At 42.5% G+C, this 14,583-nt stretch overlaps 1 protein-coding gene across 1 annotated transcript in view; it reads left to right on the forward strand.

Annotated features, from left to right (window-relative positions):
• The window catches only part of LOC128686465 (uncharacterized), a gene marked incomplete in the record, with an annotated part of 176,489 nt that overhangs the window by 124,884 nt on the left and 37,022 nt on the right, over window positions 1-14,583 (forward strand). Inside the window, 1 exon segment of the mRNA XM_070090115.1 lies at window positions 10,002-10,073. Within this exon segment, the coding sequence (XP_069946216.1) occupies window positions 10,002-10,070 (69 nt within the window).

Here is a 14,583-nt window from a genome sequence, read left to right on the forward strand (position 1 = left end):
CATTACTCAGTGCAAACAATAACATAACCATCTTTAACTACAATGTCAGATCCTTCAGCAAACATTATGATGACCTCACAGCATTACTCAATTCCCTTCATTCCAGAAACCTGGCTTAAGCCTGATATTACAGATTTCTATACCATTCCTCCTCTTCAAGGGGGGCTCCTTGGCGTGGTGAAGAGGCTCTTGGTCTGAGGAATTAGCCCTGTCGGTCTTCTTCCTCAGACCGAACCTAATTACCCCCCATTCTCCCCTCCCCTATCCCATCCTCCCCATCCTCCCCTTTTTCCATTCCTCCTCCTCCTCCTCACCCCTCCCTTTTGCCCTTCCTCTTTTTAGCCTTCGTGATTTCTCCCACAGGCGCGCTAGTTCCTAGGTAGGGGAAAGGACACCGGGGTCGATCCCATTCCGTTGAGGTTTCTTGGCGGTGGCGTAGTTTGCCGTGGAATCTGGATTGCCTAGGGATGTCCCGATCCCTCTCCGGTATCCCGGAGTAGCTTTGGGTGTCTTTTGGGCGACGGGTGTATCTCTGGAAGCCATCTTTCGGATTCCGGGGGTGGTGGCTGAAGGAGGTATGCTTTGTGGCGGATATCCGGCCGCCCTCTCTTTTGTCCACCGAGGTAGCTCGGCAGATGTGAGGTTGCTATCCCGGATTGCTGGTTTACTGGCATGAAGGGTAGGGTATGGCACGGGCTCCATGCTGCATCTGCGCTACTAGCGGTGTCGAGTCCTCTTGGGCGCGGAGGGAGATTTCCGGCCCTTTCATTCCTCCTGGGAACTATTCCTCCCCGCTCCCCCCTTTTTTTATTCTTTTTTTTGTTTTTATTTTCTTTTCTTCTTTCTTTTTTTTTCTTAAAAACAAAAAGCAAAGGAGTAACCTAACCATGGCAGCCCTAGTCCATGAAACCACTACCCCCGGGCCCCTTCTTGATACCGCACCCCATTCTGACCCTGCCTTGTGTTTAGACCACTCTTTGGACACTCCTGATGCCCCTGTACCTCTTGCTGGTGCTGTTTCCTCACCCGCTTCAGGTACCGGGGCTTCGACTGACTCCTTCGATTTGTCTGAACTCCGCTCTCCTTTGACTATGCTTCCGGCTTCTCCCTCTACGGTACGGCAATTTTCGAATCGCCCACCCATTTCATGCCGGACCAACTCCGGTCCTACTCCTAAACGCCAACGTCAATCTCCTGATGATGCTCCGTCGTTACCTTCCCATTCTACTCGGAAACGACCGACACGTCAAGCACTCCCTCTCCACGCTCAGTTTCGGACCACACAATGGACTAAATTCTTTACTTTAAGACCAACTTCTTCTTCTGCCTACCTTTCTGACCATAGTATTGCCAAAGCGCTCCTGCGTCATGTTGGCAGAGATATTTCATTTCACGCTCTCAAGAGCGGTACGCGCATCGTCACTGTCCAGAATGCTACCCAAGCTCATGATCTTTCTCTCCTTTCGAATATCGATACTACTCCTATCACTATTGAAAAACATCTTTCTCTCAATTCTTGTAGTGGTACTGTCATTCTGCCCCATACGATAGTCCAACAGAATTTCCAGTCATGTGGCAATGACATTTTTGAACAGCTGGAACTCCAGGATCTCCCAATCCTCAAAGTAGACACTTATGTCCTTCCTGCCCGGGGGCGGAGACGTTACCCTTGCAATGTGGCTCGTTTAACTTTTGACAGCCGAGAACTCCCGTCCTCTGTATATGTCGCGGGACATCGGTTACAAGTTCGAAAGGTGTTACCTACACCGCAACAATGTAGAAATTGCTGGCGTTTTGGTCACCCAGCGAAATATTGCAGATCTATGGCCGAATGCCCAGTCTGTGGTGCCGACAACCATTCTAATACATCTTGCAGTCAACCTCCATCTTGCCTTAATTGTAATGAAGCTCACCCTTCGTACTCCCGCCGTTGCCAGGTCTACTTAAATGAACGTGAAATCCGTTGCCTCAAAGAGGCAGAAGGTCTCCCTTATGCTATGGCAGTTACTCATCTCCGCCTCCAAGGGAGACTACCCCGTGTTTCTTATTCTCGTGTTTCCAAACGTCCCCCCACTTCTGGGGTCCCATCTTCTGCAGCCTCCTCTGTTGTTACCCCTCCCATAGCCACTACGGCATCTAATCCTTTTGCTGTCCTTGGCTCTGACGTCCCGACTACAACTCAGTCTGTTCTCACATCTTCGCGTCCTTCCTCACAAGCCCCAGTATCGACAAGACCTCGTACGACACCTAATACCAATCGCCCCTCTACTCAGAAGTCCAAAAAATCCACATTGCTCAAATCTTCTTTGCCCCTTCCTTCCCTTCTTCCGCCTCCACACTTTACCTTTCCAGTCTCTGTACCTAGTTCTTCCCCTCTCTCTGGCTCTATTACAAGTGTGGAGATTCACCCTCCTCCTCGTACTATGCCTTCCACCCCCGTCCCCTCCCAAGTTTCTCCCTCTTCTGTCACCTCCCAGGTTTCTGCCTCTTCTGTCCCCCCCCACACTTCATCTCCAGTCCCTTACACTTTTCCCTCCCCCTCTACTTTGGTACAGTCCATTACTGTCCCAATCTTTACTCACCCTCCTCCTCCTATCTCCAATATGGTCTCCCATACATCTTTGAATTCAGAAACACTTGAAGCCATTTCAGAATATATTGCAGAGACTAAACCTTCAATGGACACTGATTCACTTCCTGTTCCTTCTCTTCCCTCTCCTCCATCTTCACAACCCCATTCTTCGCAACGCTCCGTTCCTTCGCTACTTGAACATCTTCCAATGCCACCACACGTTGACTTTTCTAACCCCTCTAGTCCGTAGGTGCCTTTACCTACAGATTCCTGATATTTTCTTCATCGCCAATCATGGCCTATTTACAGTGGAATATCCGCGGCCTCAGGGGTAATCGGGGTGAGCTTCAGATGTTGCTTTCCAGGTTTTCCCCTGTTGGTGCTTGCTTACAAGAACCAAAATTAAACTCGGCTGTTTTTCAACCTATCTCAGGCTATAATTTATTGTATTCTTCGGATCCTTTCTCAGATGGGACCTTTAATGAAAGTGCCCTTCTTCTACGCAATGATATTCCGTACTGTCAACTATTTGTCCATACATCGCTGCATTACACTGCAGCCCGTATCCACTTGAATAAGTGGTTTACAATATGTTCTTTATATCTCTCTCCTTCTCGAGCATTTTCTATCCCAGACTTTGCCTTTCTTGTTTCATCCTTACCACCACCACTTCTGTTACTTGGTGATTTTAATGCCCACCATTTCCTCTGGGGGGGGTCTCATTGTGACTCACGTGGCATTCAGTTGGAGGCTTTTCTTGCCTCTCACCCCCTCCATGTTTTAAATACGGGTACTCCCACCCATTTTGATCCTCGTACTCATACTCTCTCTTGCATCGATCTATCAGTCTGCTCTTCCTCCACTGCACTAGACTTCACCTGGTCTGTTCTACCAGACTTACATGACAGCGATCATTTTCCGATCATTCTTACTTCTCCTTCCTATTCACCACCTTTCCGTAGCCCTCGCTGGCAGTTTGATCGGGCAAATTGGGATCTTTACTCACACCTCACTGCTTTTAGTGAGGTTCCTTCTTCATCCTCCATTGATGAGCTCCTACACATCTTCTCGACGTCAGTTTATACCGCAGCTTCTCATTCTATACCCCAAACCTCAGGCAGGCATTCTCAGAAGTGCGTGCCTTGGTGGTCTCCCGCTTGTGCTCGTGCAGTACGTTTGAAGCGTGCTGCATGGGGCAGGTACCGGTACAATAGAACCGCTGAGAGACTTCTTGATTTTAAGCAGAAGCGTGCGATCGCTCGCCGTGTCATCCGTGAAGCTAAACGCACTTGTTGGCGAGACTATGTTTCCACCATCACCTCTGCTTCTTCTATGAGTGCAGTCTGGAAAAAAGTGAGGAAATTGAGTGGTAAATACTCTCCTGACCCAGCTCCTGTTCTACGGGTCGCTGGTGTTGATGTAGCAAACCCTCTCGACGTTGCCATTGAACTTGGCACACATCTGGTCCGTATTTCCCGAGGGCTCCATCTATGCCCCTCGTTTCTTTCCTCAAAGTCTGCCAGAGAGTTAGTGCCCTTGGACTTTTCTTCTCTCAGAGAAGAACAGTATAATGTGCCTTTTACACTTCAAGAACTGGAGGCAACGCTCTCAGCTTGCCGATCATCGGCAGCTGGGCCTGACGACATTCATATTCGTATGTTACAACATTTACATCGGTCAGCCCTTGTAGTCCTCTTACACCTCTTCAATCTTATTTGGGCACAAGGAGTTCTTCCCCAGCTGTGGAAATCTGCCATTGTTCTTCCTTTCCGCAAACCGGGTACTACTGGACATGATGCCTCCCACTATCGCCCCATCGCTCTTACTAGTGCAGTTTGCAAAGTGATGGAACGTCTCGTAAATCGACGTTTAATGTGGTATTTAGAGACACACAACAGTCTCTCCGCTAGTCAATATGGCTTTCGTAAGGGTCGTTCTACCATAGACCCCTTACTTCGCTTGGATACGTATGTTCGTAATGCCTTTGCGAATAATCACTCAGTTATTGCCATATTTTTTGACCTTGAGAAGGCATATGACACAACTTGGAGGTATAATATTTTGGCCCAGGCCCATTCCTTAGGCCTCCGAGGCAATCTACCATCCTTCCTTAAGAACTTTTTAACTGACAGACATTTCCGTGTTCGAGTCAATAATGTTCTTTCCCCGGACTTCGTCCAAGCTGAAGGTGTCCCTCAGGGATGTGTTCTAAGCACAACACTTTTTCTCCTTGCTATAAATGATTTGGCCTCTGTTCTTCCACCCAATGTTTGGTCATCCCTCTATGTTGATGACTTCGCTATTGCTTGTGCAGGCGCTGACTGTCATCTTATTGCAGTTTCTCTCCAGCATGCGGTCGACCGTGTTTCCACTTGGGCCACCACGCATGGGTTTAAATTTTCAAGTACCAAAACTCACCAAATTACTTTCACTAGACGCTCTGTTATCTCCGATCATCCTTTGTACCTCTATGGCTCCCGTATCCCCGAACGTGATACAGTCAGGTTTCTAGGCCTTCTCTTTGACCGTCGGTTATCCTGGAAACCTCACATAACCTCTCTGAAGGCAATTTGTCACAGCCGGCTAAACCTTCTTAAAACCCTTGCTCATCTTTCCTGGGGAGCTGATCGTCGAACTCTGCTTCGCCTACATTCAGCCCTCGTTTTATCGAAACTCGATTATGGTGACCAGATTTATTCCGCGGCCTCTCCTGCTACTCTCTCTAGCCTTAACTCTATCCATCACCAAGGTTTACGTTTGTGCCTTGGTGCTTTTCGCTCTTCCCCTGTTGAGAGCCTCTATGCAGAAGCGAATGTTCCATCCTTGTCTGATCGCCGTGATGCCCATTGCCTTCGCTACTATGTACGCTCTCACGATCTACACAATCCTTCCATTTATAGAATCGTCACCGATATTAGTAGACATTCTTTATTCGTTCGCCGCCCCTGTTTGCTCCGTCCCTTTTCTCTTCGCCTACATTCACTCTTGTCTTCCCTTCAGTTACCACCTTTATATGTTCATGTAGCATCTCACTTTTCCCTACCCCCCTGGGAAGTTCCAGCTGTTCGGGTCTGTTCTTTCTCACTCCCTTGCTCGAAAGCTCAACTGCCTACGGTGGCTTCCCGCTCTCTTTTTCTTGATCACTTCCATTCCCATTCTCATGCCACTGCTGTGTACACAGATGGCTCTAAGTCTTCAGACGGCGTCGGATTCGCAGCAGTGTTTCCGGACAGCGTCGTGCGGGGACATTTACTATCTTCAGCTAGCATTTTTACTGCTGAACTGTATGCCATTCTTGCAGCACTTATTCGTATCGCATCTATGCCTATGTCATCATTTGTAGTAGTCTCAGACTCCCTTAGTGCTCTACAGGCTATACGAAACTTTGATACATCTCATCCCCTAGTTCTCCGTATCCAACTTTGGCTACGCCGTATCTCTACCAAACATAAAGATATTGTTTTTTGTTGGGTCCCTGGTCATGTCGACATACAGGGCAATGAACAGGCAGACACTGCTGCGCGGTCAGCAGTACATGACCTACCAATTTCCTATCGAGGTGTCCCATTTCTTGACTATTTTACTACAATAGCTACCCACCTTCGCACCCGTTGGCAACAACGTTGGTCAACTCTGCTCGGTAACAAACTTCATTCTATTAAACCGAGCATAGGTTACTGGCCGTCTTCTTGTCATCAGTGCCGAGGTTGGGAGACCACTCTCTCCCGCCTTCGCATTGGCCACACTCGTCTTACTCATGGGTATCTCATGGAAAGGCACCCTGCTCCTCTCTGTGAGCAGTGTCAAGTTCCAGTATCGATTAGCCACATTCTGTTAGACTGCCCTCTCTATCAACGAGCACGCAGAATTTACCTCCAACGTCGTCTTCGTTCTACTACTCTCTCTTTACCTTCCCTTCTTGCTGATGGACCCTCCTTTAATCCTGACTCTCTCATTGACTTCTTGACAACGACTGATTTACTCCACAAACTCTGATGATACTTTTCGCACTCCCCTCAGCCCTTTCTAGTTCAGTCTCTTGCTGCCCTTTACCCTTTCACCATCCACTGCCCCGCTGTTATCCGTAACCTATTACTCATTCATCTCCCTTTTGCCACCTGATGCCCTCGCTTCCTTCCTGCCCTGCAGCGCTGTATAGTCCTTGTGGCTTAGCGCTTCTTTTTGATTATAATAATAATATACCATTCCTGGCTACATGGCCATACACAACTGTAGAACAGACCAGCAAGGGGGAGGAACAGCTTTATACTATTCAAATCAACTCGAATGTATCAATAAATCTTGCACAAGGGACGAACATGGAGAATATATCATAGCCAAATTTAAATCAAAAGACCTGCAAAAAACCCTCACAGTTATAAACATCTACAGAGTACCACAGTCAAACATTTAGTGAAAAACTAGGAAACATGATTACTGATGCACACATGAATAAAGACCACCTACTACTAACAGGAGATTTCACCATAAACATACCACGCGACCAGGACCCACAAGTAACCGAATTCACAAACACAACGAGTAACTGCCTGTTGCTACCAGCAATATCTAAACCTACAAGAATCTCCGAGACAAGATTCTCCTTAATAGACCACATCTGGACAAACACCATATTCCCTTTAAAATCAGGCATAATCACAGACAACACTACAGACTGCTACCCAACCTTTCTCATAACTAATCTGGGCAAACTGCCACAAGACATTACTAAAGTAACCTTCAGACTACATAACGAGGCAGCAGTTAACAACTTTATAGCAGCTATGAATAACATCGATTGGCAAAATGAGCTCGAAATATATAAAGATATGAATGAATGTTTAAATAATTTTCTTAAAAAAGCCCAATGCCTCTATAACAGACATTGCCCCAGAAAAACTAAACAGATCACAACAAAGAGACTGAATAATCCCTGGCTAACACCAAGCATCCTCAAATCCATTAACACAAAGCACAAATATGAAAAACAGTATAGAATGGGTCAAATAACTAGAGAACAGTCTAAAAGTTACTCGTCAGCACTTACCAGCCTGATAAGAAGATCAAAAACATTGTATTATGAAAATAGATTACATAACATCAAAGATGATATGAAAAAAAACTGGAAAACTCTATCTGAAATTCTTGGAACTAAAAAGTTATCCAAAAACAAAGCAATCAAACTAACAAAATCAGATGAACCCCTACTCACTCCATCCGAAATAGCAAACAGACAATGTTTTCTTCTCCACCATAGGAAAAAAATCTAGCAAACAAAATACCAAGCACAAATACCCGTCCATCAGACTACCTCATAAGTACCTACCCAAATACACTATTCCTAGCTCCAACCAACCCCATTGAAGTTACGCTCATCATAAACACCCTTAAAAACAAGGCAGGAGACATAAACAACTTGCCTGCTTTTATGTACAAAAAAGCTTCTCAAGTATTGTCACCAATTATTGCAACGCTCTTTAACAAATCCATTGAATCATCTACCTTCCCAACAATCCTCAAAATAGAGAGGGTCACTCCGATCCATAAAGGAGGTGACCAAGCTGACTTGAATAACTATAGACCAATATCTAACTTAATACTGCTCTCTAAAATCTTTGAAAAATTACTTCATAGACGGATCTATTCCTACCTCGTTTCACACAACATATTAAACCCTTGTCAGTTTGGATTCAGGAATAATAAAAGCACAAATGATGCTATCATACACATGCTAGAACTAATATATACCGCACTTGAAGAGAAAGAAGTCCCGCTGGGCATTTTCATTGATATACGTAAAGCTTTCGATACAGTCGACCATGAACTGCTGTATTCCAAATTAATGCACTATGGTATCAGAGGCCACTTCCTCAACTACCTAAAGTTATACCTTAGTAACAGAACTCAATATGTGTATGCAAATGATGCAAACTCTTCCACCCAACCAATCACAAGAGGAGTCCCTCAAGGAAGCGTCCTTGGACCACTCCTCTTTCTCATCTACATCAATGATCTACCGAATGCATCACAGCTACTCAAACCCATATTATTTGCAGATGACACTACATATGTCTTTTCCCACCCAAACACAGTCAATGCTGAATTAAAGAAAATATCTGCCTGGATGATGACTAACAAACTTACCTTGAACACTGATAAAACCTATTTCATTCAGTTTGGAAACAAAGCTGCAAATGATCCAATTAACATATCGCTAAATGGATCATCAGTCATAAGACTCAGAGGGAAAATTCCTAGGTATCCACCTTGACAGTAGCCTTAAGTTCCGGACACACATACAACAAACCACCAAGAAAATCTCAAGACTGTAGGCATCCTCTCAATGATAAGGTACTACATTCCACAATCAGCTCTCCTGGCACTGTACCATTCACTCATATACCCTTATCTTGCATATGGAATTTGTGCATGGGGATCAACAACATCCCATCACCTAAAACCCCCTAATAACCCAGCAAAAGGCAGCAGTAAGAATGATAACAAATTCCCACTCCCGCCAGCATACTCCACCAATTTTCAAAAGTCTGAATCTGCTCACCATTAAGAACATCCATACTTATTCATGTGCCTACTACATACACAGAACAATACATGCAAATATAAACCCTCCACTCAAACTTCTCCTCACCAACCTAAACAGGACACATGACCACAACACAAGACACAGATCTCTCTTTGTTATACCTCGTGTCCATATCACACTGTGTAAAAACTCTATGCACATAAAGGGCCCCAAAATATGGAATTCATTACCAGAAGATATTCAAGTAACCCAGTCTGAAAATCAATTTAAGACTCTTCTCAAAAGCCACTTACAGGTTAGTACACACTAACCTGTGTACTCCACATAACTGAAACAATCACATTGAACCTTTTATCCATTGTTGACAGGAATAAAATTGAATCATCGTTTTCACAAAAAGCATTTTTGAATATAAATGTATCTTTGTATTATAAAAATTTTGATTCATTTATAATTAATATTCTACTGTACAACTACGAAATAATTACAATCCTACTGTACAACTATGATATACTCCTTAGTGTTAAGTAGACTGTAAGTCAATAATGTTAAGTTGGCCCATAATGCCAGGCATAATAGAGGCTCTCTTTGCATTGCAACCCACTATTGTAAATACAAAATCTCAATGTACTGTTTGCAAAGACATAAAATAAATAAATAAATAAATAAAAATAAAAAATTCCCGTCACCTGGACATTTTTCCTTACAGAGTCGGTTAGGTCCACCTTCCCTTTCTCCCTTGTGGGAGTGCTAACTGAGTTCTGTCACTGACTTAGAGAAGGGTATAGTGAGAGAGACAGACCAGTGGAAGAAAAATTTCCACCACAGTATATCCCTGATATAAATACAGAAGAAAAAATTTATATATTTTTTTTTTTTTGACAGTTGAAGGTTGTAAAGGAGGAAGTTGATGAATCTGACAGTAGAGACAATGCCACAAAGAACAATGAATGAAAGGTAAGTTGATGAAAGTAGGACAGTAGCTACTGTCTCAATACACACACCTCTACTAGTTTTACCACATTTCTTGATCTAAAATCTGCATTTGATATTGCAAACATTGCCATTATACTACATGAACTAGGCAAAATGAATATACAGTGGAGCTTCAGTTGTTGAATGGACTAGTTTTCAAACAAATCAGTTTTCAAACTGAGTTGTTTGATTTGGTTTTCACATGTGGTCTTGGTTGTCGACCGACAGCACTCAGATCACATGATCACCTGAGTCCACAGCGAGGGTCTCAGTCAGTATAGTGACCAATGTGCATGCTCTAAACATCTCTTGAGCTCTTGCTGTGCATCTTATGAAGGTAATGAAACCAAAAGTACAAAATTTGATGGAAACTTACAGAATTACTCTATTGTGAAGTTGGCGGTCTTGGTAATAATTATGCATTAGCGATTTTGCCCAATTTGAGCCCTATTTTGGGCCAATTCCATTGTTCCAGTCGACCAAACTCATAGCTATTTCACTAGAACTTCTTTTATTCTATCGATTGAGTATGCAAAACTGCCCATTTACCTATTTCAGCTTCCCAGTAAAGTGATCTGAAATTACTAATTAGGCCAACTTCACACAAAATTCAAGAAAAGCCAATTTCATGATAGGGTCTAGCATAAACAATCCAGATATTCCTGGCACTAAAATAACATTTTATCTGTTCATTAGTCATGTCTCTCGGCCTCTCTTATATAACGCTTGCTTTTCATTTTGAATTTTTATACACACAAAAAATAGATTTACTGTCAGACTACTATATAATTGTATAAATAATATCAGCACATTTGTGAATGCATATTAAACCCACAGTTGACGTGTATTGGACACATGATTTGTTTACTCTTGAACATCGGCAAAAATCAAACATTTCCACTAATTTGAGCTCAATTTCAAGCTACTTTTATTCTTTAAACCATTGAAAATCATCTCTACTTCTGCAACATATCTTCCATTCTGTCAAATGAGACCAAGAAAGCAAGAATACAACCATAAATACCACATGAAAATACACCGCAAAGTCACTGTTTTAACCCTTAAACTGTCCACACGTAGACATACGTGCATGTGCAGAGCGCTCCAGACGTATATCAACATTTTATTTTTCATTCCTTCAAATTTGGCATGATAGGCCTGATTCGCCTAGACATGAAAGAATGGGTCTGTGCACTCAGTGTGCGCACTGAAAAAAATTGGAGACCACTTAGTACCTTGTGGGAGCACCAGTTGAGCGCCAGCTAGAGCAAATATCGTGGCAAACACCAGTGATTCACTGATGTCATGTTAACACTCACATTTTAAGAGGAAAGTAAAAATAGGTTAGATTAATGCATGAGTGGGTGTGAGTTGGACCTGACTAGCTTGTGCTACTAGGTCAGATGTTGTGCTCCTTCTTTCAGTGGATGTGACCTGACTAGGTGGGCCATTGGTCTAAGCTGGGAGGGTAACATGGACCTGCCTTGCATGGGCCAGTAGGCCTGCTGCAGTGTTCCTTCTTATGTTCTTATGTATTTGGCTGGCTGGCTTTGGCTGTCTCTATCTGTATCTGTTTATGTCTCTGTTTGTCTATATCTCTGTCTGTATCTGTTTATATCTCTGTCTGTCTATATCACTATCTATCTGTATCTCTGTCTACATCTCTGTCTCTCACATGTACTCATAAATACAGTTATTATACATAATGTAAATTACCTAGGATAACCCAAAAAATTCCAGGCCAAGTGTTATACAGTGTTTGTAGACATAAGACATAAGACAAACATAGCACAAATAATAGCAGTGTCACCTGCTCAGCAATCAGGGAGCGACACATACACCACAAACCAACAGGTTTACTAGCCGCTCCCTGAGACAGAGACAAGCAGATGGAAAGACAGACACACACAGGCAGACAGACAGACAGATAAGCAGAACTAGACAGACAGATAGATGTACAGATAGACAGACTGACAGACAGACATATAGAGACATGTTTGTGTGCAAGAGTCAAAACATATAAAGGCAAGGTTTCCCCCTCCAGCAGCACATATTCATCAAATGTCATTTCTTTTCTGATGCTTGTCATAACACCATTCTTCAAGGAGTATCATACTCCAGCATGTCTAAAACACTGCTGGGACCTATAAATACTTTGTATATATTTCTAGACAATAGTAAATGACCAAGGTAGGTGAAAATGTTCACCTGTCAGTGCGATTGTTACAATTTGAGTACTATTTCAGTGCATAATATTAGTGTCAGAACAAAATTGGCTATAAAATCACAAGAACTATTATAAATTGTAATTATCAGAACATAAAAATATATAAATTAAAATAAAAATGAGAGAAAAAGGTAAACTGGCAACACTTCAAGCGGAAGGACTGGATGTTGCCGTCAGGTGAGCATCCAGAGCCAACTTCGTGGTCTTATATCTCGGTAGGTACTGGTCCTAACATTTTTTTTTTTTGGTCTTATACCACACAGAAAATTGCCCTCTTTAATTTAAAAACAGAAATAGTTTTTTTTTTTTTTTTTTTTTTTTTTTTTTTTTTTTTCTTTTTTTTTTCTTTTCTTTTTTCCAAAATATTCGGAGCACCATGCAGGTGAACGTAGATCTACATTTGGACAGTTTAAGGGTTAAACCAAAAACATGGCTGCATTTTTTTTTCTCTTGCACTGTGTGCTCCAGGATATTTTTAATGCTGTGCACACTGACCATGAAAACCCAGTCTCTCATATGTAGGCCTACCAGCTTTCTCCTGCAAGATTTGAAGCTGCTAGAGTTTTGCCATTAGTTATCATCTGACAGGTAAGAGGCAGTTAAATTTTCATTTAATGTATAGTATTTCAATTTAAATTTTTGTTTAGTATTCATTTGTACAGTTTCTGTGTGCTGTATATTTTTTGTACACTGTTTTATGTAGTAGTACAGTGGAACTTCAGTTTTTGTTTGCCCAGGTTTTCGTCAAATTTGGTTTTCAACGACTTTTTTCATCAAAATTTTGTCCCAGTTTTCATTCATCACCTCAGTTTTCGTCCGCCGTACCGAATGTGTCCGCCTTCCTGCGCCCACACAAAGCATCCCACGCACACGTTCTGAGTCAGTCTGACTTTGTTTCTCGTAGAGTGAACATTACCCTGCGCTTTGATACGAAACATTTTGTAATAATCCATTGTGTTTTGTGCTTGTTTATTGAATGCAACTGCTAAATAAGTCAACATGGGGCCGAAGAAAGTTCCAAGTGCCAGCCCTTTGATAAAGAAGCAAGAAATTGTGGCCAGAATATATCCAAGAGAAGGATTTTGAAGAGTTTGAGGCTGAGCCTGACAACTCTACGCCTGTTTTGGAATCTATTGTGGCTTTGGGGAAGTCCATGGGGTTGGATGTGAGTGGCCAGGATGTGGAAGTGTTGGTGGACAATCATAGGGAAGCACTAACCATTGAAGAGCTGCAACTGAAACAGCAACAGATTGCAGCTGAGGAAATTGTTTCAGAGGAGGAGGAGGAAGAGAGATAGGAAAATGTGCTTTTTTCAGTGATTAAGGACATGTGTGCAAAGTGGAGTGAGTTGCAAAGTTTTGTGGAGGAATATCACCCGAACATAGCTTTTGCAAGCCGTGTCTGCAATATGTTCAGTGACATTTCCCATTTTAGGCAAATCTTAAAGAGACGCCAGAAACAGACCTCTCTGGACAGATTTTTTGTGCGATAGGGCTCCAGTGACTCTCAAGCTAGTCCTAGTGCCAGTAAAAGACAAAGAAGGGAAGTAACCCCAGATAGGTACTTGATACCTGAAGTCCTTATGGAGGGGGATTCCATTTCCAAACAATAACCTCTCCTCCCTCTCCCCTCCTCACCGTCTTCCATGCGCCAACAAGAGTCTTTAATAAAGGTAAAAGTGATGTTAATTGTTCATTTATCAATTTCATTAGTCCTTTATATTTATTTCTCATTGTTTTCTGTATGTAGAACTATAGTTATTGTCTATAAAACGTATTTTTGTTGATATTTTTGGTTGTTTGGAACAGATTAATTGGATTTACATTATTTCTTATGGGAAATATTGCTTCAGTTTTCGTTGAATTCGATTTTCATCAGACTTTATGGAACGAATTAATGACGAAAACCGAGGTGCCACTGTAATTTTTGGTGTGAATGAAAATTCTTTATGTGAATAAAAAATCAAAATGGAATTCATGTGTGAAGCTTGGAAACATAACTGATGAACAAAGAAAATTTTATTTTAGTGCCTGGAATGCCTGCATTTATTTGGGACCCAATTTTGAAATTTGTGTGAAATTGGCCAAATTACCAATTTCTGATCACTTTATTCTGTAGTTGATTGGGCAGTTTCTTGTGGTCATTTGATAAAATAGAAGGCATACTAGTGAAATAGCTAAGAATTTGGTCAACTGGAACAATGTAATTGGCCTAAAATAAGAGTCCAGGTTGGCAAAATCGCCGATGCATAAACATCGCAGACAC

Source organism: Cherax quadricarinatus, chromosome 30, assembly GCF_038502225.1.
Source record: "Cherax quadricarinatus isolate ZL_2023a chromosome 30, ASM3850222v1, whole genome shotgun sequence".
Classification (NCBI taxonomy): Eukaryota; Metazoa; Arthropoda; class Malacostraca; order Decapoda; family Parastacidae; genus Cherax; species Cherax quadricarinatus.